This window comes from Meles meles, chromosome 21 (assembly GCF_922984935.1).
Source record: "Meles meles chromosome 21, mMelMel3.1 paternal haplotype, whole genome shotgun sequence".
Taxonomy (NCBI): Eukaryota; Metazoa; Chordata; class Mammalia; order Carnivora; family Mustelidae; genus Meles; species Meles meles.
In genome coordinates, this window is record NC_060086.1 from 30,845,942 (window position 1) to 30,867,697 (window position 21,756).

The 21,756-nt window shown below is 47.8% G+C and overlaps 1 protein-coding gene across 1 annotated transcript in view; it reads right to left on the bottom strand.

The window, feature by feature from the left end:
* Window positions 1-21,756, bottom strand: part of XYLT1 (xylosyltransferase 1) — a 297,158-nt gene that overhangs the window by 201,661 nt on the left and 73,741 nt on the right. The window contains exon 2 of the mRNA XM_045994345.1: window positions 1,656-1,694. Coding sequence (XP_045850301.1) covers window positions 1,656-1,694 — 39 coding nt within the window. The remainder of the gene's footprint in view (window positions 1-1,655; window positions 1,695-21,756) is intronic.

The following is a 21,756-nucleotide window of genomic DNA, read 5'->3' on the forward strand; positions in this document are numbered from 1 at the left end:
TTGGCCAAAGCCATCAGCATGTGACTGTTCTTTCCTGGGGAGGTTTTGAAGGGCTGACTGGATGTTTTTCATAGCGAAGGATACAAGAGGGCCAAGAACAGAACTATCTGGGGTGCACCGCTCTGCCCTGGGAGAGAAGATCTGGCTTCCAGAATTGTGGACACAGACCACGTGCCACGAGCTCTCCTACGTCTACCAGGTTTTCTTCAGGGGAAGGACTGATTGTGACGAGGAGAAGGGCCATCCTTTGAAAGCACACCTGGGAAGTTCTCTGGCAATCCACAAAAGAGACTGGGGCGGGCCGGGTTTTCCAAATTGCGGCAGATGCACCCCTGGGAGTGCATGCAGGTGATTTTAGGGGGCACTCAAAAGAAACTTTTCCATGTTGCTAGTTTCACATTTATTTTAAAGTTGTGCCAAAAAAACCAAAAAAACAAAAAATCGAACTAGTATGTGATTTCGTGCTTGCGATTTCACCAGTAGCATTTCTTGGGATAGTGTTTCCCATCCTTGACACTGGTGACATATTGGGCCAGGTCCCGCTCTGCTAGGGGATGGGGGGCTGGCCTTTGCACTATGCAACAATTAGGCCCACCCCTGCTATCCACCCACCAGATGCCAGGAGTAAGATCCCCACCTCACGATGAAAGAACCAAAATTGTCTTCAGGCATCACCAAACGTACTCCAGAGATCCAAGATAGCCTTGCTTGGGAGCCACGAGCTGAGGATAAGCCCACTTATGAAGTTAAGTAAGTTGATTTAAGGAAAATCTATTTTTAGATGACTTGGACCAAGTGTGATTTCCATAAGGCAAACGTGGCTAAGGGGGAAGGTGGGCGGCACAGGTTGGGATAGGACCAGACCAGAGGATGGCCAGACGGGGGGGACGCATCTGGTCCTGTGTCCCCCTCAAAGGGAGAGAATGAAAAGGCGGAAGACTCCCCTTTTCCCACCAGGTATGGTCTTCCTGAGCAAGGAAGGAGAAGCAGGGTGGGTTTGCTTATTCCCCTTGGGGAGACTGAGGCAGAGACACTGGTGAGAGGACAAGGACCCGTGGAGGAGGCTGAAGACTGAGACAGCAGGTGGTCCTTGCTAGAGAACTCCAGAAACAGCTGCAGAGCTGCCCTTCAGCCTTGAAATGTTCACACAGGCTTGCCTGTCCCAGACACTCAAACGCTGTTAGCTGTGGGGCTCTGGACAGGCTCCATCCTATCTCCTCTCTTTACTGTGGGACCAACCCTCAGAGCCCAGGGAATAATGGATCCAAAGATGCCTCCCCTTCAAGCCCAGCCAGACAGGCAACAATGTGTTGGGTTCAAAAGTTCCGTACTGATGACTTTTCAGACACCAGTTTCTGCTGTTCTCACCACAACCCCGCAAAGCAGGCACCACCCTTGCAGTAATATTCCAGGTGACTGAGAGGCTAGGTTGCCTTTCAGGGCCAGAAGATGGGTACGCAGACACCCAGGTACATATATGCGTGCGTGCCCAGACAAAATCGGCTCATGTGTATGTGGGCACACATGCCAACAGGCAGTGGGATGGCCTGATGTGCCTGTCCAGTCTCTCTGAGTCAAGGAGCCAAGAGGGTGCCCCAAGTCTCCTGGAGAGCTGGTGCAGAGGTAAGTGACAAAGGCCATGGGAAGGTACTGACCTGGGTCTCCAGGGTGATCGGGGGACTTGGATGAGGGTCCTGTGGGAAGAGAGGAGAAAACACACGTAAGCGATGGGCAAAACTGAACCTACCAACCCAGCCAGCATCATTTTCCAACAAAGCAAGATCTCTTCCGTGTTTTACTGTCTCCCCCATTCCATGACTCAGGAGCCTGGCCCATCCCCAGTCTCCCCCCAACTTCCTCCCACACCCCGATGATTAAGGAGGCACAGGTTTTCATTAAGAGGCTAAGGGGATGCCTGCATGGAGATCATGCAAAATGACCAGATGTAAGGAAACAGGAAAGAAAGCATGCTCGTCCATTATCTCCAAATGTGTTCACATCCTCTACACGAAGGAGAGGATGGATCCGTAAGAGGATTAGAAATAAACTTGAAAGACTAGAGAGTCCCGATTAGGGGCAAGGCCACCAAAATGTGTCTGGTCTTGGAAAAAAATTAAGGAAGGAAAAGAGAGACAGAAAAAGAAGAGCTTAATTCCTGGTTTTCTAGCACATTCCAGTGGGCTGGGGAAGAGACTTTTCAGGATAGAGAAGGCCAGAGAAAAGTCCTATTCATCCACTCCCCACAAAAGACAATTGACTTGAAATGCTTGGTGGTAATGTCGTGGGTCATTAAACATGAACTCTCTAGGTGGGGGGCAGAGTGGATAGAGGAGGGAGGGATGGGTGGGGAGGAGTAGTGGTTTTCAGCAAGGGGTTTCCAAAGAAAACAGGAAACCCAGCACATAAAGGCTATTTTTCTCAGCACCGTGTCCACTCTGAACTGAACCCTCTTGGATTCATGGTTCTGGGAAAGCAACCTCAAGCTGCCTCTTACAGAGAATGGCCATGATTTCTGGGCGAGCTCAAATTGGAAGCTTTGCAACACAGGGTTCTAGGAAGCCATGCAGTGAGCAGCCCCTGGCCTACGGCGTGAATGAGAAGGGAGTGTAGGAATCGCGCTGCATTTGTCCTTCTGTGGTCTGACTTCTTTCACTCAGCATAATATCCTCAAAGTTCATCCATGTTGTCACAGATGGCAGGATTCTCTTCTTTTTTAAGGCCGAATAACATTCCATTGTGCGCATCTGCCCCGTCTTCTCGATCCAGTCATCCATCCGTGGACATGTAGGGTTGTTCCCTGACCTTGGTTCTTGTATGGCTTCAACAAACATGGGAGGGCAAATGTCAGGATTCCACTTCTATGAAGAATCCAGAATCATCAAATTCATGGAAGCAGAGAGTGGAAGGGTGACTGTCGGTGGCTGGGGGAGAGGGAATGGGGATGCGCTACCCAACATACAAGAAGTTTTAGTCAAGCAGGATGAACCAACTCTACAGTTCAGCTGTGCGACATTGTAGCTGTGGTTAACAATACTGCATCGTACACGTAAAATTTTGTTAAGAGAGTAGATCTCATAAAATTTTGTTAAGAGAGTAGATCTCATATTGTGTTCTTACTACATTAAAAAAAAAAAAAGGAAGTGTAGCAAAATTAGAACATTTTAAACCCCTCCCCTAGATGAACTCACTTTCTTGATGACTCCTCTGTGGTATCTTTATTATTATGACACCAAAGTCATCCTGAGCTCAAGATGAGGGGTTCCTCTCCCCCGATTCCAGTTCTGAATCTAGCTCCTAGCGGTTCTCCAATGGAACAGTTCTCTAATGGCTAGCTCCAGAACATCTAATTCTAATTTTTATACTCAGGCATGGAATATTCCTCAGACCCAGGAAGAAATGGAGTGGAGCCCTCCTCCCACTCTCTGGACATTGCAGCCTTGGCCCAGAGAGGAACTTGGAGAAGTCTTGAAAATATTTTAGGCTTCTCACTTCAAACGTAGTAGCTCCTTCACAAGGGTGAAGAAATGGGAGCTCTATGGGTGAGAACCTTCACTGTGCCATTCAAATGAGCTGGCGCGTTGTTTTAGCCATTCTTCATGGAGCCCACTCTTGCCAGCCTCTTCATCCTCCCATGCAGGGAGGGAGATTTAACCCTGTTCTTCCAGTTTCTCTGTGACAAGCAAGCATACTGGACAGGACCCACGTTTGTCTTTGGGAGGCAAGGCCGTCCTCTCTGGTCTGTGAGGTCTTCAGCTCCTGTCAGTCTGCGCATCTGTCTCTCTGGCCGTTCAGATTCATCTAGATTCCACCACGAGATAAGAAGCTTCCTCTCAGACTCAAACATCGGCCTCATTCTCAAAGCAGGATCCTAGTGGAGCACTGCACTGGGGGGCTATGCCCGCCCCGACTGACCAAGCTTGTACTTCACAGCCTATTTGGCTATGGCTTAGGGTTTATGCTTCACTGCTCAGAATCCTGAAGGGGTAGAGAGGGGAGACTGGCATCCTGAACCCCTAAGAACAACTTCATGGGAAAGACGGTCCTTGGGAAACCACAGAAAACTGTCAACTGTGCTGACAAAGCCCAGAGCCTGATCCTTAGATAAAATAAAGCACCCACCCTTTATTTGGTATTCCAAGATCAGAAGCCCTACTGGCACATGGTCAGGGGTCCAATCCTATGTATTTAGCATGTTAATGACCTAGCCAGGAAGAAGACCGAGTATTCCAAGTGACCCGGTCCTTACCACTTGGGGCTCACTTGCCAACAGAGTGTTTTCCCTCTCCCTCTGTGCACATTCAGGATAGAAGACTTTCCCTACAGAGGCTCCATCCAGAAGATTCTGGGTATGACTATGTATCGGTGAGGTCTCACTTTCAGCAACATCTTCCTTAATTGGAATGGCTAACGAAGTGGAACCGGGTCAATGATGCTGTCTGCCTAATCCATCGTGTCTGTCTAAACTGGGACTCTTTGGTTTACAGTAGAGTAAATTCCTGTCTGTCAGAGGAAAGGCTCCTGGAGACCAAAGGGGAATCTGCAACATGCTCGGATGCTACAGAGTGCTTGTGGAATCTTAATGCAGGTACTGGGAGCTACCGAACTGCTTTAAGCTAGGAAAGCTCTTTCATATCATCTACTGCAATGACTCAGTTGGGGAAGTCAAATAGGGAACTAGGCAGGCTGATGTAGTGGCTTGCATTCTTTACCACTCCCTATAGCCACACCCTCTGGTCTTAGGACTCTGCATTTTTTTGCAGAGGGTTCTTCCCCAACCCTTGACCTTGGGCTTGCCCATTTGATCTGCTGTGCCCAAGGGGGTGATGAACAAACAGGACAGAAGCCTAAGCTCCAAATACACTTGCGGGATTGAGCGGGATCTCTTGCGTTTTTGCCATCATCACAGGAACAAGATGCTCCAGGTAGCCCGCTGGTCCAAGGAGGAGGGGACACACAGGGAACAGAACTACACCCAATGTGCAGCTTGAAGCGCAGCCCAGCCTTGATCAGCCACCTGCAGGCACGTACAGAATGAGTTTCAGGGTGATTTGTTACATAGCCAGTGCTGCGGCAGTAACGGATATACTCTTTAAAGACTGACCCTGAGAGAACCCCACATAATGTACAAGCCCTCCAGCCTTGGGAACCAAAGGCTACATACTCTCCCTCAGCCTGCCCATCAACCCCAAGAACCTGGAATAACTACAGTGTGTAACTAGGATTTAGAACCTACTAAGCGCCACACTCCACGTGAGCTGGACATTATGCCAAGCAAGGAAAAATCTCAACCACTATGATCTTATACTATAAATGAGTTAGCTTATATCCTTCTTCACCAAATGTACAGGTCCTTCTGAATTTCTTTAAATGCCATTACAACAACGGTAATGGAAATGATTGGTCGGAGTCCTCTCACCCTAAGACAAAGACAGTTTCCATTCCTCCGGTTCATTCCCAACTTTATCCAATGGGCATTATTACTTGACCAAGGTTTGCAACAGTCATGAACACTCATAATAACTAGTAACGTACTATGCTGATTAAGGGATGGCTAATAGCTTTAAGTTCTTACCATGTTCCACGCACTGGCTTAAACTCACACATGTGTGATTCCTTTGACTCCTTGTAACAACCCTGTGAGGTAGATACTACCATTATTCTCATTATAGAAATGGGAAAACTGAGGACCAGAGAGATTGAGTAACCTATCCAAGGTGCTGAAGCCTGCATTGGACCCCAGGGCACTGCACTTGACACCCCTGTGCTCCGTGATTTTACAGCAGCCCTACTGGAGAGCACAAGTCCAGCCCAGACAGAGTAAGCCTGCAATCTGGAGAATGTCTACTAGAAGGAAGGATGCTCACGGCAAATCAGCAGCAGCACCGTAACTACAAGAATCCTTCCTAAAAAAGGTAGCAGACATGGTTGATAGAAATTACCACAAGTGCCGGGATTGAAAACAAAACACTGCCACCTCGCTGCAGCACGGGACCAAATCCATGCACACTTATTCACGGAGTTCCGACTCAGTCTCTAGCATTTTTGCCTGGTGGGCACCGGGAGGGAGCCAGAAAGGAGTTTATACAGCGACTCCATGTACACTCCTATTCCCAAAAGCTAACTGTTTAAATAATAGGCGGGAGTCTCAGTACAGATCCTGGAGAAATGAAACTTGCTGGCACCTCATGAGTCTTGCTCGTGAAACCAGGAAGCCAGACTCAAATAATTTTGAGCCCATCAAGGCCAAAAGCCTCATTTTAACAGGCAATGAAGCTTTCGTAAAGAGAATAGAGAGAGGAGGAGGAATTCCATTATCGTTCCAAGCATGCATCAAACATTTTTACTCCCCTGGTTGATGCTGAGCCCTGAACCTGGCCTCAGTCACTGAAAGGGGTGTTCTCTTCCTGTGCTTTTAAGATCTTGTACGATAGTGTTTGCTGTTGGGTGGTAAGCAATGGCTCTGATGGGGAGGGAACAATCTTGTGACTCAAGTCTTCAGAGCCAGACTTCCCCATTGGGCCCATCAAGTCAGCAGATGGACAATAGGCCAGATGGTCCAACCATCACACAGATGCACACAGGAGGACCCTTCAGAAGGCTGGCATGGCCCCCAATCCTGGAAAGCCCTCTAATGGGCTCTACAGAAGTAGAAGCTTCCCCTATCAGGAGATTGTGCCTTACTCTCAGTCACCATCAAACACCAGGTGCCTCGGAAAATGCAAGGAGCTCTTTATGGCATCCGAGATGGAAAGAACAAGCTCTCACCAACAGCATTCCTGCCTGCTGTAGATCACCAAAGGAAGACCGCCAAGTGGAAGCTGAGTTTGGATGCCAAGCCAGAGACCCAAATAGGTGCTGTTGCTCATATTAATGGACCAGTAGGAGGCCTAGAAAGATCATGCAGAGGGAAATAGTGTAGGTTTGGGGTCAGATCCTGGGCTGAAATCATGCGTGACTTCTGTATTAGCTTGGGCTGCCATAACAAAAAATACCCCAGAATGGGTCGCCAACGGGACAGAAATGTACTTTTCCATAGTTCTAAAGGCCAGAAGTCCACGATCAAGGTGTCAGCGTTGTCTGCTGGGGCCTTTCTCTGTGGCTTGTAAAAGACCACATTCTTTCTCAGTGTGTCTTCACAAGGTCTTTCCGCCGTGCCTGAGCACCTCTGGTGTCTCCTTGGTGTCTAAATCTTTCTTATGAGGACACTAGTCGGACTGGATCAGGACCAACCCTACAGGCCTCGTAAGAACTTCATCCCTTCTGTAAAGGCCCTGTCCCCAAACACAGTGATATTCGGAGGTGCTGGGGTTTGGCAATTTAGCAGACTGACAACCCCTTGGGCAAACTTAGCTCCCGTGGGCTCTACTTGTCTCATCCACACAATGTAAACAGGTAGGACCATATTCTCCAACAGAGCTACTGTAAGAAGGCATAGAATTTACTATCTAAGACTCTTTTTTCCAAGTTAAAAAAATCACTAATAAATAATGATACTAAATAAGAGGTGGAAATCTGGACTATGTTACACAGACCTAGATACAGAGTCATCCCCTCATTTTGAAAATGGGATACCACTGGGGCACTTGGGTGGCTCAGTGAGTTAAGTGTCTGCCTTTGGCTCAGATCATGATCTCAGGGTCCTGAGATCGAGCCCCACATCAGGCTCCTTGCTCACCAGGGAGCCTGCTTCTCCCTCCGCCTGCCACTCCCCCTGCTTGTGCTCTCTCTCTCTTTCTCTGTCAAATGAATAAATAAATAAAATATTAAAAAAAAAAAAAGAAAATGGGATACCACTGACATCATGGGCCACCCTTGATGGTAAATAAAGCCAGGTATTTTAAACGTCTGGTGTATGATTACACACTCAAAAATCACCTCCCCTTTGTTTTCTTCTTCCAGGCTTTTGAAAGTTAAGACGTACCTTTCTGCACCCAACCGACTAAACCGCAATTTTTCCAAACGGCCAGTTATTGTTGATGCCAGCTGCACCGATCCCATGCGACAGCAGTGAAATGGGGAAATGTAGCTATTTCATTGTCTGGCCATATTTGGCGCCAAGAATGTGAAATTCTTGCAACTCTGGAAGGTATCACGCTCCCCATTTTATAGATCAGATGAACTCAAACTCAGGGGGGAGAATCTGCTCAAAAACACAGGTCTAAGAAGGGATGGAGCCAAGACTGGTGCTTAGCTTTGGAAGTTGCCAGAAACTGGCACCCGAACCAATATCCTGGTGTTTCCAAAAGCATGAACTTAGTGAATCACAATCTCTGGGCAAGGAGCCAAAGAATCTGCATTTTTATTAAACAGCCTTGGGGGAGAAGCTTGAGAATATACTGAAGCTTGAGAAGCCCCGTACTGGGCATGGGTAATACAAGACGGAAAGCATCCAAGGCAACACACAGCCCGTGAGAAACCAGGAACAGGACCTCTCTCTCCCCTCTGGTGCTCTCACTCTGTGTCCCGCAAGAAATGTCTATCATGGTGTGTCATTGTCTGGGCTGCTAGAACAGCTGGGTGGTTTAAACCCCAAAGAAGTTTATTTCTTGTAGTCCTGAAGGTCCAGGAGGTCCACCACCAAGGTGCTGGCACATTCAGTGTCTGGTTCATAGACTGCTTTCTCCTTGCTGTGCCTTCGCCTAGAAGAATGGGTGAGGGAGCTCTCCAGTGTCCTTTCTAAAATGGTGCTTGTCACATTCTTGAGAGCTCTGCCCTCAAGAGCTCATCACCCATCTCCTAATACCATCACCTGGGGGGTCAGGATTTTAACATGTGAACTTGGTGGTGTGTGGGGTGGGGCAGGACACACCATTCAGTCCACAGTGGGATACAAGGTATTTTCTGTTCCTTCCCTTCCTTCCATGTATATGGTGATGGTCTCCCTCCTGCCCCAGAAATCCTATCAAGCTCCCTCTTCTTTCCAAAGTCCCCTCCCCAGGGATGTGTGGCTCCTTTCGACTCCTTCTCAGGGTCTAGATACAGCCATCAAGGTGCCTGCAACAATGGGGCTTTTTCTCGAGTTTTCCCTCTGGGATTTCACAATGAGCTTCACTCCTGTGTCAGTGGCTCCTGGGATGACCGCCGGGCACGTGCATGGCAGGTGGCATTGGTCGACGAGGGAGGGATGCCGACAGCACAGAAGTCCTCTTGTTCTCTGAGAAAGGCTGCATTTGGAATGCGAATGTCAGCCAGAATCACACAGTGCTCACCTTGTTGGAAAATGCCGACTCATCTATTGGTAAGACCGGGAGGAAAACAGAAACCTCACTGGTGGGTCAAGGGCACGCTCACCGCTTTATCGATAACAGCGGCAGATCGAGTCAGGCCCTTAAAACCAGAGTGGGGGTTGGTGGGGGGGGGGGTTTCCTCACTCTATCATCTGTCTCTGATTTTCAAAGTCTTCAGCGTTTGCAGGCCTCTATACTACTCTGCATTCTCGCCATGCTTTTTTAGCCTACTCCCCAGAACTGAGCAACAGAACCTCAAGATAAAGTTCGGGCCTTTAGAAGTCAGTTCATTACCTACAGCCTTGGAAGATATAAGAAGCCACAGAGGCATGGAAACATGGGAATGATTTTAATGCTTCTCTAGGCTGCCATGTGCATCTCTGAGAACAAAGGGTTACCAAAAATCTCGGGCACTGTACGTAACACTTTGTTCTGTGTGAGCCTCGAGAGGTTCTGTGATTCTTTGCAAAGCACACAGAATTATGATTCTTGGAACTACAGACCTACCTGAAAGACGAGAAGCTTACGGTCTAAAGGGTTTAGATGGGGTGGCCGGTCGGGGGCCTCTGGAGGGTTCATGGTGGGTGGTATCTTGGGGGTAGTAACATTGATGGAAGATTTGAAATTGTTGCCAAGTTCCTAACCAGGGTACTTCACATACAACCCCAGATTTCTCACTTCTCTTTCTAAAAGTGAGAGATTTAGCAACATGGGACATGTATTTCTCCAAGAGAGCAAGGTGCCAGGCTGCTGCCTGGTCCCTGTAAGCTACGGTGCCTGTCACCTCCATTGAGTAACACCATTTGCTCAGGATCACATGGCTGATCAGTATCAACAATAATCAGAAGAGGCATCCAAATTGGCAAAGAAGAAGTCAAACTATCGCTCTTTGCAGCTGATGTGATACTTTATGTGGAAAATCCAAAAGACTCTACTCCAAATCTGCTAGAAGTTGTACAGGAATTCAGTGAAGTGTCAGGATATAAAATCAATGCACAGAAATCAGTTGCATTTCTATATACCAACAAGACAGAAGAAAGAGAAATTAAGGAATCAATCCCATTTACAATTGCACGCAAAACCATAAGATACCTAGGAATAAACCTAACCAAAGAGGCAAAGAATCTGTATTCAGGAAACTATGAAGTACTCATGAAAGAAATTGAGGAGAACACAAAGAAATGGAAAAATGTTCCATGCTCATTGATTGGAAGAACAAATATTGTGAAAATGTCTATTATACCTAAAGCAATCTACACATTTAATGCAATCCCTATCAAAATACAGTCACTGTTTCTTAAAGAAATGGAACAAATAATCCTAAAGTTTATATGGAACCAGAAAAGACCTCGAATAGCCAGAGGAATGTTGAAAAAGAAAGCCAAAGTTGGTGGCATTACAATTCCAGACTTCAAGCTCTATTACAAAGCTGTCATCATCAAGACAGCATGGTACTGGCACAAAAACAGACACATAGATCAGTGGAACAGAATAGAGAGCCCAGAAATAGACCCTCAACTCTATGGTCAACTAATCTTTGACAAAGCAGGAAAGAATGTCCAATGGAAAAAAGACAGTCTCTTCAACAAATGGTGTTGGGAAAATAGGACAGTCACATGTAGAAAAATGAAACTGGACCATTTTCTTACACCACAGACAAAAATAGACTCCAAATGGATGAAGATCTCTACGTGAGACAGGAATCCATCAAAATCCTTGAGGAAAACACAGGCAACAACCTCTTTGACCGTAGCCGCAGCAGCTTCTTCCTAGAAACATCACCAAAGGCAAGGGCAGCAAGGGGGAAAATGAACTATTGGGACCTCATCAAGATTAAAAGCTTTTGCACAGCAAAGGAAACAGTCAACAAAACCAAAAGACAACTGACAGAATGGGAGAAGATATTTGCAAACGACATATCAGATAAAGGGCTAGTATCCAAAATCTATAAGGAACTTAGCAAACTCAACACCCAAAGAACAAACAATCCAATCAAGAAATGGGCAGAGGACATGAACAGACATTTCTGCAAAGAAGACATCCAGATGGCCAACAGACACATGAAAAGTGCTCCACATCACCCGGCATCAGGGAAATACAAATCAAAACCACAGTGAGACACCACCTCCCACCAGTCAGAATGACTAAAATTAATAAGTCAGGACATGACAGATGTTGGCAAGGATGTGGAGAAAGGGGAACCCTCCTACACTGTTGGTGGGAATGCAAGCCTGTGCAGCCACTCTGGAAAGCAGCATGGAGGTTCCTCAAAAAGTTGAAAATAGAGCTACCCTATGACTCAGCAATCACACTACTGGATATTTACCCTGAAGATACAAATGTAGCGATCCGAAGGGGCACATGCACGTGAATGTTTATAGCAGCCATGTCCACAATAGCCAAACTATGGAAAGAACACAGATGTCCATCAAAAGATGAATGGATCAAGAAGATTTGGTATATATACACAATGGAATACTATATAGCCATCAAAAGAAATGAAATCTTGCCATTTGCGATGACGTGGATAGAACTAGAGGGTATTATGCTTAGTGAAATAAGTCCATCGGAGAAAGACAACTATCATATGATCTCCCTGGTATGAGGAAGTGGAGATGCAACGTGGGGGGTTTGAGGGGAAAGGAAAAAATGAAACAAGATGGGATCGGGAGAGAGACAAACCATAAGAGACCCTTAATCTCACAAAACAAACTGAGGGTTGCTGGGGAGTGGGGGGGCTAGGGATGGGGTGGCTGGTGATGGACACTAGGGAGGGTATGTGCTATGGTGAGTGCTGTGAAGTGTGTAAGCCTGATGATTCACAGACCTGTACTCCTGGGGCTAATAATACATTAAAACATATATATGTTAATAAAAAAATTAAAACAATAATCAGAAGAGTAGCTAACATCGGCTCTCGTAATGAATGCAAGACAGTGTCCTAAGCGGGTTGTAAGAACAAGTTCATTCAAACCTCATAACAATGTAGGTATGAACAGCTCCATTTTACAGATGGTACAACAGGCTCAGAGAACAAAGTAACTTGCTCAAAGTCACTTGTTAGTAGCAGAGCCAGGATTTAGACCAGGCAGCCCAGGTCCCATGGCTACCCTTTTGGACCATGAAGTTACACTGCTTTCCAAGAGGACAACCACATTGTGAACTGGAATCACTAACCCAGAGTTCATGGTTCTAGGAGCAGTTCACAGTTCTAGGAGTAGCTCACGGTTCTAGGAGTAGCTCACGGTTCTAGGAGTAGCTCACGGTTCTAGGAGTAGCTCACGGTTCTAGGAGTAGCTCATGGTTCTAGGAAGCCTTATGGAGCAGAGAACTAGATCTCATGCTCCTCATACCGGATCTTCCCATCTCCTTGCCGGGGGTCTTCAGGCTAATTCCTTATCACAATAATCCTAAGAATAACCAACTCCGATGGACAATGTGAAGACCAGCTTGGACGGTAGAGCACAGCCTGCTCAGTCCTGGTATACAGTAGGCAAGCCAAAAATTTCAGTTCCTCTTGGAAGGCAGTGACTATCACTCTGCTGTGTTCTGCTTTGCTTCAGAGCTCAAAGGCATATCAGACCAGAAACAAGACATGCCATATGCCAAGATAAATCTGAGAAACACAGCCTCCACCCAACACAGCTGGGCAAGAGGTGCTGGTAGATCCCTCCCAGGGTTCCACATCCTTCTGAAGCTGGCCACCTGGGCTCTGCGTGGACACAAGCCTTCCTCGAAGCTGGGAACACAAGCCGCAACTCCAGCTCAGCCCAATAATTAGCTTTTCCCCAGGCACAGGCCGTGGCACCTACCAATTTTGCACCCACTTGCTGTGGTCACCAAGATGGGAGGCGGCCCACTGGAACCAATGCTATCGAGTGTCCTACAGACACTGTCCAGGGTTCCAAAGACACTAGGTTTTCTTCTACAGTTTCTGGGTCTACTGGGTGGGTTTTCTGTCCCAAGGGGAAAACATTTAGATTTGAGACCCAGAATCCAAGAAGAGACTTAGAGGTACAGGATAGGTGACCAGTACTTTCCTACATGGTGCCCAAGGTGGAGATCACCAAGCAAGTACTTGGGCCTCTAAGTCTTAATACAGCCCTATGAGCAGACATTACCAATGGATTCCCACTCCTAAGGGATGAAACTTATTTCTGTCCCTGACCTCAATCAAACCCTTCCTTTTCTGGTGAGGAGTAAGATATTGATGATGGGAGTGAATTTTCTAAGGGCCACATGCAGTTTCTATCAAAACCTGTTCCAGAATCCAAGGTTCTTGGTACAAACCCTGGGTTTATCCCTTTCTGCCAAAATAAACTTTTAAGCATGTCCGTCCTGCCTTTTCTTCATTGTCTCTTCTTCCCCTCCCTCCTCACAAGAGGCTCTAACCGGGACATCTTTTGTTGAAAGGATAGCATATCCCAGCTCTGGGAAAACTGATTCAGCAGTGCTTCAGGTCTGGTGCACTTCTAAGAGGCCACACACAGACCTGCTGATTCAAGCCATGAGGGGAAACCAATCCCAGGATGCTTGGCACAGGGTGGGGAAGGGGAGGGTTTTGTCACGGTTGCAGAAGCCAGTGTCCTCAACTCCAGGCTGTGCTGCAGAACAGGGAAGCCTCCTTCCTAGGCTGGAAGAGATGGATGGCAGGCGAAAATGCAGAGAACAGACGGGCAGAGGGCTCCTACAGTGAGAGTCGAGGTCAAAGTCAGGAGGCCTTAGGGGAGAGAGACTCAGTGCCTCCTTCCTGCCTCTTGGCCTCCTCCTCGGCTTTCCAATGGTCACGATGGTGGGGATGACAAGGACGGCACTGAGAACGATGGGCATTAAGATACCTACCATGGAAATCCTTATGAAGCACCACACTTAGCAATTCATTATTTCAATAAAGCCTCACCCCATCCTCATGGGGTGGCTACTACAGGATGGCCATGGAGTCTGGAAACACCGATGGTTTTATATTATGCTCTTACCTTTGGGAGATGCCCTTGATGACAATGTATTTGCCTGTTTCCGGACTATGGACACCCAGTAGTACCACCATTGCTAATTTATAGAGGAGAAAACAGAGGCCCAGGAAGGTAATAAGACTTGCCCAGAAGCTGCAGAGACGGCCTGCTGAACCTTCTTCCTATCCTCATGGAAATTAAAAAAAGTAACCAAAATACTCCAATGTGGTATGGTTTGACTTACATGGTGCATAGCACTTGAACATTTTTTTCCCCACTAGTTGCCAACCTTCAAAAATTGGGTGATTTCACAATACGCAGATTTCTGGCTCTTCCTAAAAGTGTCAGAAGATCTGGCCAGGTGGGCATGCCGGTTGGCATGGCTGCAGCCAGAGCCAAATAGCTGGTTCTTCCTTAAGGTGGGTACGCAACCTCCCCTTGGCCATGACCCTCACCCTACCCACCAGGGCTGGCCTGAGTTTGTGACCCGCCCCCCCATCTCTTAACCACTGCAGTTTACTGACCCCCTCCAAAGGAAGGTACCATTTTACCCCACGGATGGCTTAGTCAACATGACCCCACCCTCACTTCCAGCCCCAAGAAAAGAAAGTTCTAGATGACAGAACTTGAAAGATTAAAGAGAAAAGCTCTAGTAAACCATAAGTAAGTTTAACACTGTGGTTTATTCATTTATAAGCCTCTACCTGGAGTTCAGCACTCTGGACTTTCCCTGGGGTGGTGGGACCAGGCAGGGGATGTGGCGGTGGGGAGGGAGGCTTTGGTGTAGGGCACAGAACAGGAAGAGGTTGTTAGAGCCACTGTTTTCTGGCTTCCTGCATGGCCAACGCATACAGCTGCCTGAGAACTGGCTGTTTGTTCCTCGCTGTCCCGGAAGGAAGCGCACTCATCACCCACGACAACAGAGTTGGCCTCAGGAGCCGAGAACGTGCATGGGGGCTCTGAGCCTGGCTCTCCTTCCGTACAGGGCAACCTCAGAGCTGCTGAGAAAGGAAAATGGGAAGAAAGCACAGGCTGGGATACAGCATCCTGCAGGCTCCGGACAAAGCCCCAGCTGGGGGACAGGGAGGAGGAGGAGGAGGCCAGAGGAAGGGGGTCCGGCGGGGCACACGGATTTCACACAATGAGCTTCTTTCATCAGTGAATACAGGACTCTCCTCAACTCAGTCTCAATGGCTTTGTTTCTGAAACGACCCATTCTACACCCAGAAAGCCCAGTTTGCCAGACCCCGTGCCAAGGTCAGGCAAGAGCCTGAGACCCCCAAGCAAGCTGCTACTCAGTAACCCGGAGACGACCACAGTGCCCAGTGCTGCTGGGCTGACCCGAAGTATACAAAGATCCCCTTTTATTTTTATGCTTTTCTGCACCAGGATGCTGGGCAGGGGGGATTGCTCACACGCGTGACATGTTTGGCATAACTGTAGGATCTGTTCAGGGTCATAAGTGCTCCCTTCCCACAAACTTCATCGAGACATCTTTACAGCGGGGGCGGGGCAGGACGAGAAGGGACTAGAGAAGCAAGAGCAAGTTCAAGTCTGCGGTCCCGAGGTGACCAAATTCAAGATGTGGTAGGACACCCTGCAGATGACCCCACAGTGGCCTCTGTTTTGCAGGTGTGTTGAGAGTCTCCCCTTCAAGGATTTATTTTGCAGGTAGCAAAGAGCCAACCGGGCGCCTGGGCGAAGTATTCCATTCAGACGTGTTTGTTTAGCCTGCACAATGTTTGCAGTAGGAAAAAGTTCAGTATGATGTGAACGCCTAACATTCGGGAGGTTTCATGTAAAACTGCGAAGTCCTGGCATTTTTTGGAAAATCGGGAGACCTGGCAACACGAACCCATCACCTTCACAAGATACCAGTGGTCTGGATCTGGGGAGCAGCTGTCTCCCGTGGAAGGGACATGTTCCTGCAGTCTGCCTGGCCCCCAGACATGCTTCCCTTCCTAAGGCGGCCTGGTGGCCGCCATGGACCCTGGACTCTGCCATGTCTGGTTTGTGAAGCCCCAACTCTCTCAGCGAAAGCCCCGGGAGTAGAGAGAAATAGAGGATCTGGATTGTAGGCTGGTCGTAAAGCAAAGTTGGTTACAAACTCCCAGGACAATGTGACTTAAGATGCACAGTCGAGCACACATCCAAGAACACTGGGTCGGGAGGGGAGCCCACTCCCACAAGTAGGTGTGGGGGGCCTCTATCCTCTTCGCTCCCCGCAACATACTATTTTGACAACTGGTCCTGCTTTCTCAAGGCCAAGGACGATTTTCTTCTGTTTTTATATTTAATCAAGCCCTGCGGGTACTACATGGACAGCCCTCAATACATTCTTACATTCTTACTGAATCCAAATCAGCTGAAAGTAGAGTTACTTGGGATGTAGAAGATGAACGCTCAGAACCCGGCTAACTCGGGAGTTGTGGGTTTTCCTAACTGCACGTCAAGTTCCTGCTGCAAAGATGACCCCTGGGGGCTGCAAGGCCGAGCAGAAGCCGAGGAGCTCCACGGACGGATCAGCTCACAGGAGGGAGAGCAGAAGAGAGGTTCCTCTGGAGGGGATGGAGAGTGTATCTAGTGAGCTATGGTCTCCCACAAAGATATTACACATACCGACATCATGAAATGAAAGCAAGCTCCCCATTTCTCCAAAGCCACCAAGACTCAACAGAAACAAGGCACACCCCTCCGTGGTGATGAGTGTCGGGTTATTACAGCTTTTCTAGGTCCAAGGGTAGACAGAGGTTTCTTCCATTTGCTTCTGCTGTATGGAACCTGGGCCATTATTCTCCAGCTCACATAGAATTGTGTGTTTGTGCCAACAGGCACACACATGCAAACGTCTGTGGGCATTCCTGTGAGTGAAGGGGTGGTCTCTCCCGCCCAAGGTCCTCCAAAAAGCTGCAGTGGAATCTGTTGCTCGGCATCCCTCATTTTGGGGAATCCCCTCTGAGTCACTGCACTCCTGGTACTAATTTCGAATGTCCACGGTGGGAAGGGGAAGCCCACTCTGGGAGAGATCCCACTGAGCAGACTTTTATTTCCGTGACATAAACAAGAAAGAAGAAAAGGGAAAGCAGGCAGTATTTTATTTCTGCGCTTCGCATTTAGTTGTAATTACTCATGCAGGAACATCTTTAAACACCAAAAGGGGGGAAATGTTACAGTTGCTCTGATTTCACATGCTAACTGTATTTACATGCTAACAGCATTTCTCAGGGACAATTATCTTATTACTAGTGCACTAATCTTTTCAATCTTTTCAACACAGTTTACAGCTGCAGACTTCAAAAATTAAGGCTAATTAAGACCCTGTTTTTCAGCAGGTATGGTAAACTACTTACACATTTCAACTCAGTAAAAGAAAATTGGTATGGGGAGAGTGTTTGAAGCGGGCAGGCACGGTGTCAAAGAGAGAAAGGAGAGGCTGTGTGGCTTCCATTAACCGGAGGGCTAAAGCGCTCCCGCTGGATTGTGGAATCCAGCAGACAAGTTGCATCCATGGAGGGACGTGCAGATATCAGGACCAAGGACAGCTGGCTTGGCCCATTCAAGGGGAAAGTGCCTATTTCCAGTTCTGGTGTTCTCCTGGGTGACTCCTGCCCAGCAGCAGGTGGAGAACTCGGACACTGGGTCAGTTTACCTGTACGCAAATGTGGGCTTGGTGGATTACCTTGCTTGACCTTGAGCAAGTGACTTAACATCTTGGTGCCTCAATTTCCCCATGTGAAATAGGAGTAATAACACCCACCCCTCAGGCCTGCTAAGAGGACTGACTGAATTCACATTTGTAAAGCACTTAGAATAATGTCGGGTTCACAATAACCATCCAATAAGTATTTCTTTTAAAAAGTGTGGGCTATAAGGACTCATCATTGGTGGCCATAACATACCTACACAACATCTGTTCTTGACCTCATGCAATCACACCACATTATGAGCCATTTGAGAACTGCTAATATATAATCATAGCTGTATTTATCGTGTCTGTTTGCAATGCATTCTCCAATTACTCGTCCTGCGATCTCATTAGCTGCCATATAAAATCAGCACTTCGGACCATTCAGGGTTATTTTTTGTTTGTTTTACATCACAGGGAAGCAGACCTGTTCCTGAAGGGCTACTGTGGGAATGTGGATTTGCAGCCGAACCCCTCGGACCGCAGGCACAGCCCAGGCATCCCCGGTTCCAACATCTGTGGAGTTGCTCATCGGCTCCTCACCCTGCTTGGACTGGTAAGGGTCCCTGAGCACCTGCTGTGTGCTTCGACCTGGACGTGGCCCATCTACAGCCCCATCTGTTTGAACTCTCAAACCAATGCTGTGAGTGGACATTGAGGCATAGGAATGTGGAGGAGGTAATGCTGCCCCCATTTCACAGATGAGGAGACTGAGGCTTTAAACAACTCCTGATGACCGCTCAACTTGCTAACAAAGTTGCGATGTGGCACCAATAATTAACCTTCTTTCCTTCCACGTTTCCTTAAGCTAGCTGGGTCCCTCTTGTCAAGGTGATTACTGCACTGACAAAATGAATGCTAACAACCACCACCCACACCAACTATGGTACCTGCAGGCACTATTCTAAGCCACTGACATGGTTAACTCAATCCCTGGAACAACCTTTGAAGGCATGGACTATGATTAGCCTCTATCTTACTGCACTCAGAGGGGTTATCCAAGATGTCCAAAGTCACACAGTTGCAAAGTGTTGGAGCCAGAATTTTACCAAATTCAGGAGATCTGGCTCCAGATCACCTGCTCTTGAATACTCTGAAATAGAGCCTCATAAAGCCTGTAAAGTTCCACAACTGTTGCCTTCTCAGCAAACACGTAAGGTATGACAAGCTGGACAGAATAGGGATGGATCAGTTCAGTCATCATACATTGAACGGATGACAAAACCAGTGATTTAGTTACGTTTGTGACACATGCTGCCCAAGACGAGGACGTAGGGAGGACACCAAACAGAGGAACTTCAACCATGACGGGGAAATTAGGAAAGTTCTTTCAAGAAGGGAAAATTAAAGTAGCCTTCAAAGAAAGAGCGAGGATCAACTCACCTGAGATGGGAAAGTGGACAAGCATTTTAGGCAGGAGGAATAGCATTAACGAAGGCTTGGAGATAGAAAGGGACACATCATTTTTAAGGAACAAAGAGAAGAAGCCTGAGCCTAGAATGCTGAGGAGGGGCACAGGTGACACGGGACAATCTGGTACAAGGGCTGAGCCACAGAATCCCTGGGGGTCCAAGGAGTTTGCCTTTTATCCCAAGAGCATCAGGGAATCACAGATGAGGTTCCCGTACAGAGTGACCTGCATCGCCCCTAGAAACCAGCTTTCGGTCCTAAAACCTAGACCATATTTACATGACTTTATACCATCAGATCCAAAGGTACCTCTGAAAACCAACTCAGTGGACCAACACACTGAAAATATTCAAGATGGGTTTCAAGTGGTTTCTACTTCCCATTTTTAGGGATGAGAACATATCCCACACGGTCTCAGCCATAGGCTGCTACTACCTGCCACGCTTCACAAGTGACTCAATCCTCATTACCGTTACAGGCACAGAGAAGAACTCAAGTGATATGTTGCAGCATATTAAAGTCTGATAAAATATCTTCTGTCTAAAAACAGAAAGACCAAAAACAAAAAAAAAGATCAATCTCAGTTAGACAAACATCAATTTACAGCACTGAGTTCTATGGCTTACGTAAATGCCACCGGCATTTGTAGGTTGAAAGAGATAAATAGCAAACACATCGCTCAGCAACACACACACACACGAAGCACAGAGACCACTTCCGGTGAGCTCCCATTTACTGACCCTACTATGTGCTCTGTGCTCTGGTTTAGTTCAACCTCGTGACTAATGGGACCGCCATTCAGCTTCCCTGAGACTGAGGACATGGGAGTTCATGACTAAAATGAGAATGTCCCAAACTAGGACAACTAGGTCACTCTACCCACAACAACCACAGGTATTGTTATAAGGAAAACACAGGCTCAGGGAGGTTAAAGACACTTGTTAAGGAGCGGGGACCAAGGTTTAATCCTATTTTTAAAGATTTTATTTTTTTATTTGAGAGAGAGCACACATGAGCTGGGGGAAGGGGCAGAGGGAGCGGAAGAAGCAGATTCCCCACTAGCCAGGGAGCCCGGTGAGGGGTGGGCTCCATGCCAGGGCCCTGTGATCATGACCTGAGCTGAAGGCAGATGCTTAACGACTGAGCCACCCAGGCACCACCCCATCCCCCCCACCCCCCTCCAGGTTGAATCCTGTGTGCAAAGCCGGCCAGCCTGCTCTACTCTGGAAACGACTTTGAAAACCACTTGGTTGGCCCACTGTCTCCCTCCTCCAAGCCTCTCAAGACCTCTCCCTGACACACATCCCCAGGGGGAAGGCCTTTGTGGGAACAAAGCTGTGACCCTTTGCAACAATTCTATCCTTTCCACAGAGTCTGTTCCCAAGAAAACCAGAATGCTCAGGGAGGCCCCAAGACCCACACAGGACTTATTTCCTATTTCTGGCTTAACCAAGTGATGCCTACGAGATTTGAGCATTTGAGTCCAGCAGTTCACCCTGGGACCATGTCCCCTCGAAGTGGAGGCTGGACCAGCAGATCTGAATTGGCCTGCTGGGGGCGTCACACAAGCCAAAGGAATTCTTGACCTCGGTTGAGTCCTGGAATCACAGAGCTGGAAGAACCTGGAGATGATCACATCCAGCTGCGCTCATTACAGACGCAGGAACGCTGAGGCTCAGACAGAGAGACTCGCATCGCTCTCCTTCTCCTAGGCTTCCTTCTACGAGGTTGAACGAGAGCTGGTCAGACATGCGTATGCAGATGTTAGGGGTTTTGAACCCTGTGGGGGCATACAGCTGACACTCTATAGATGCTCAGGAACGCCATCAACAAGCACTTACTAGGCAAAGAGATGGAGGGACTCTGTGTGCGTTTAAGGGAGAGAGAGGGAGAGAGAGATAGAGAGAGACAGAGACAGAGAGAGCGAGACATTGTAGTTCCCATACCGCTCACTTTTTCCAAGACATTTTTTTAAACAAAAAAAGAAACATTTTAATATAATTACCTCTATAATGTCACAGTGGAAACAAGAGAGGCCAAGCGACAGGCCCGTCACTGCTCCCGTGTCACAGAGCTCGAGACGGAGCCGGGATCTGAACTGATCTGCAAGCCCGAGCTCTTTCATCCGATGCCCTACATGGAGCTGAAGTTTTACAAGGGATACAAAACAAGCAATCGGAAAAACCTCTGCTCTCTCTCCGCTTGATCACAACCAATTTGCAAGCACAGGCGTAAGGCAAAGCTACCGCGTCTCAACTGCTTCATCTGTTCAATGGGTACAATTCCCAACCCCCTCTCAGGATGGTTGCCAGAAACAAAGTCTAGGGCAGCCCAAAGTGTACCTTCTGATCCCAGAATGGTCAGGGGCCAGAGAGTCTTCCTGGCAGACGTCCGTCTAAGCCAACTGTTGAATGCTCCCCTGGGCGAACAGCCCAAGCCACCAGACCCGGCTCCACGGCGTTACTGCCTAAAATAAACGCTG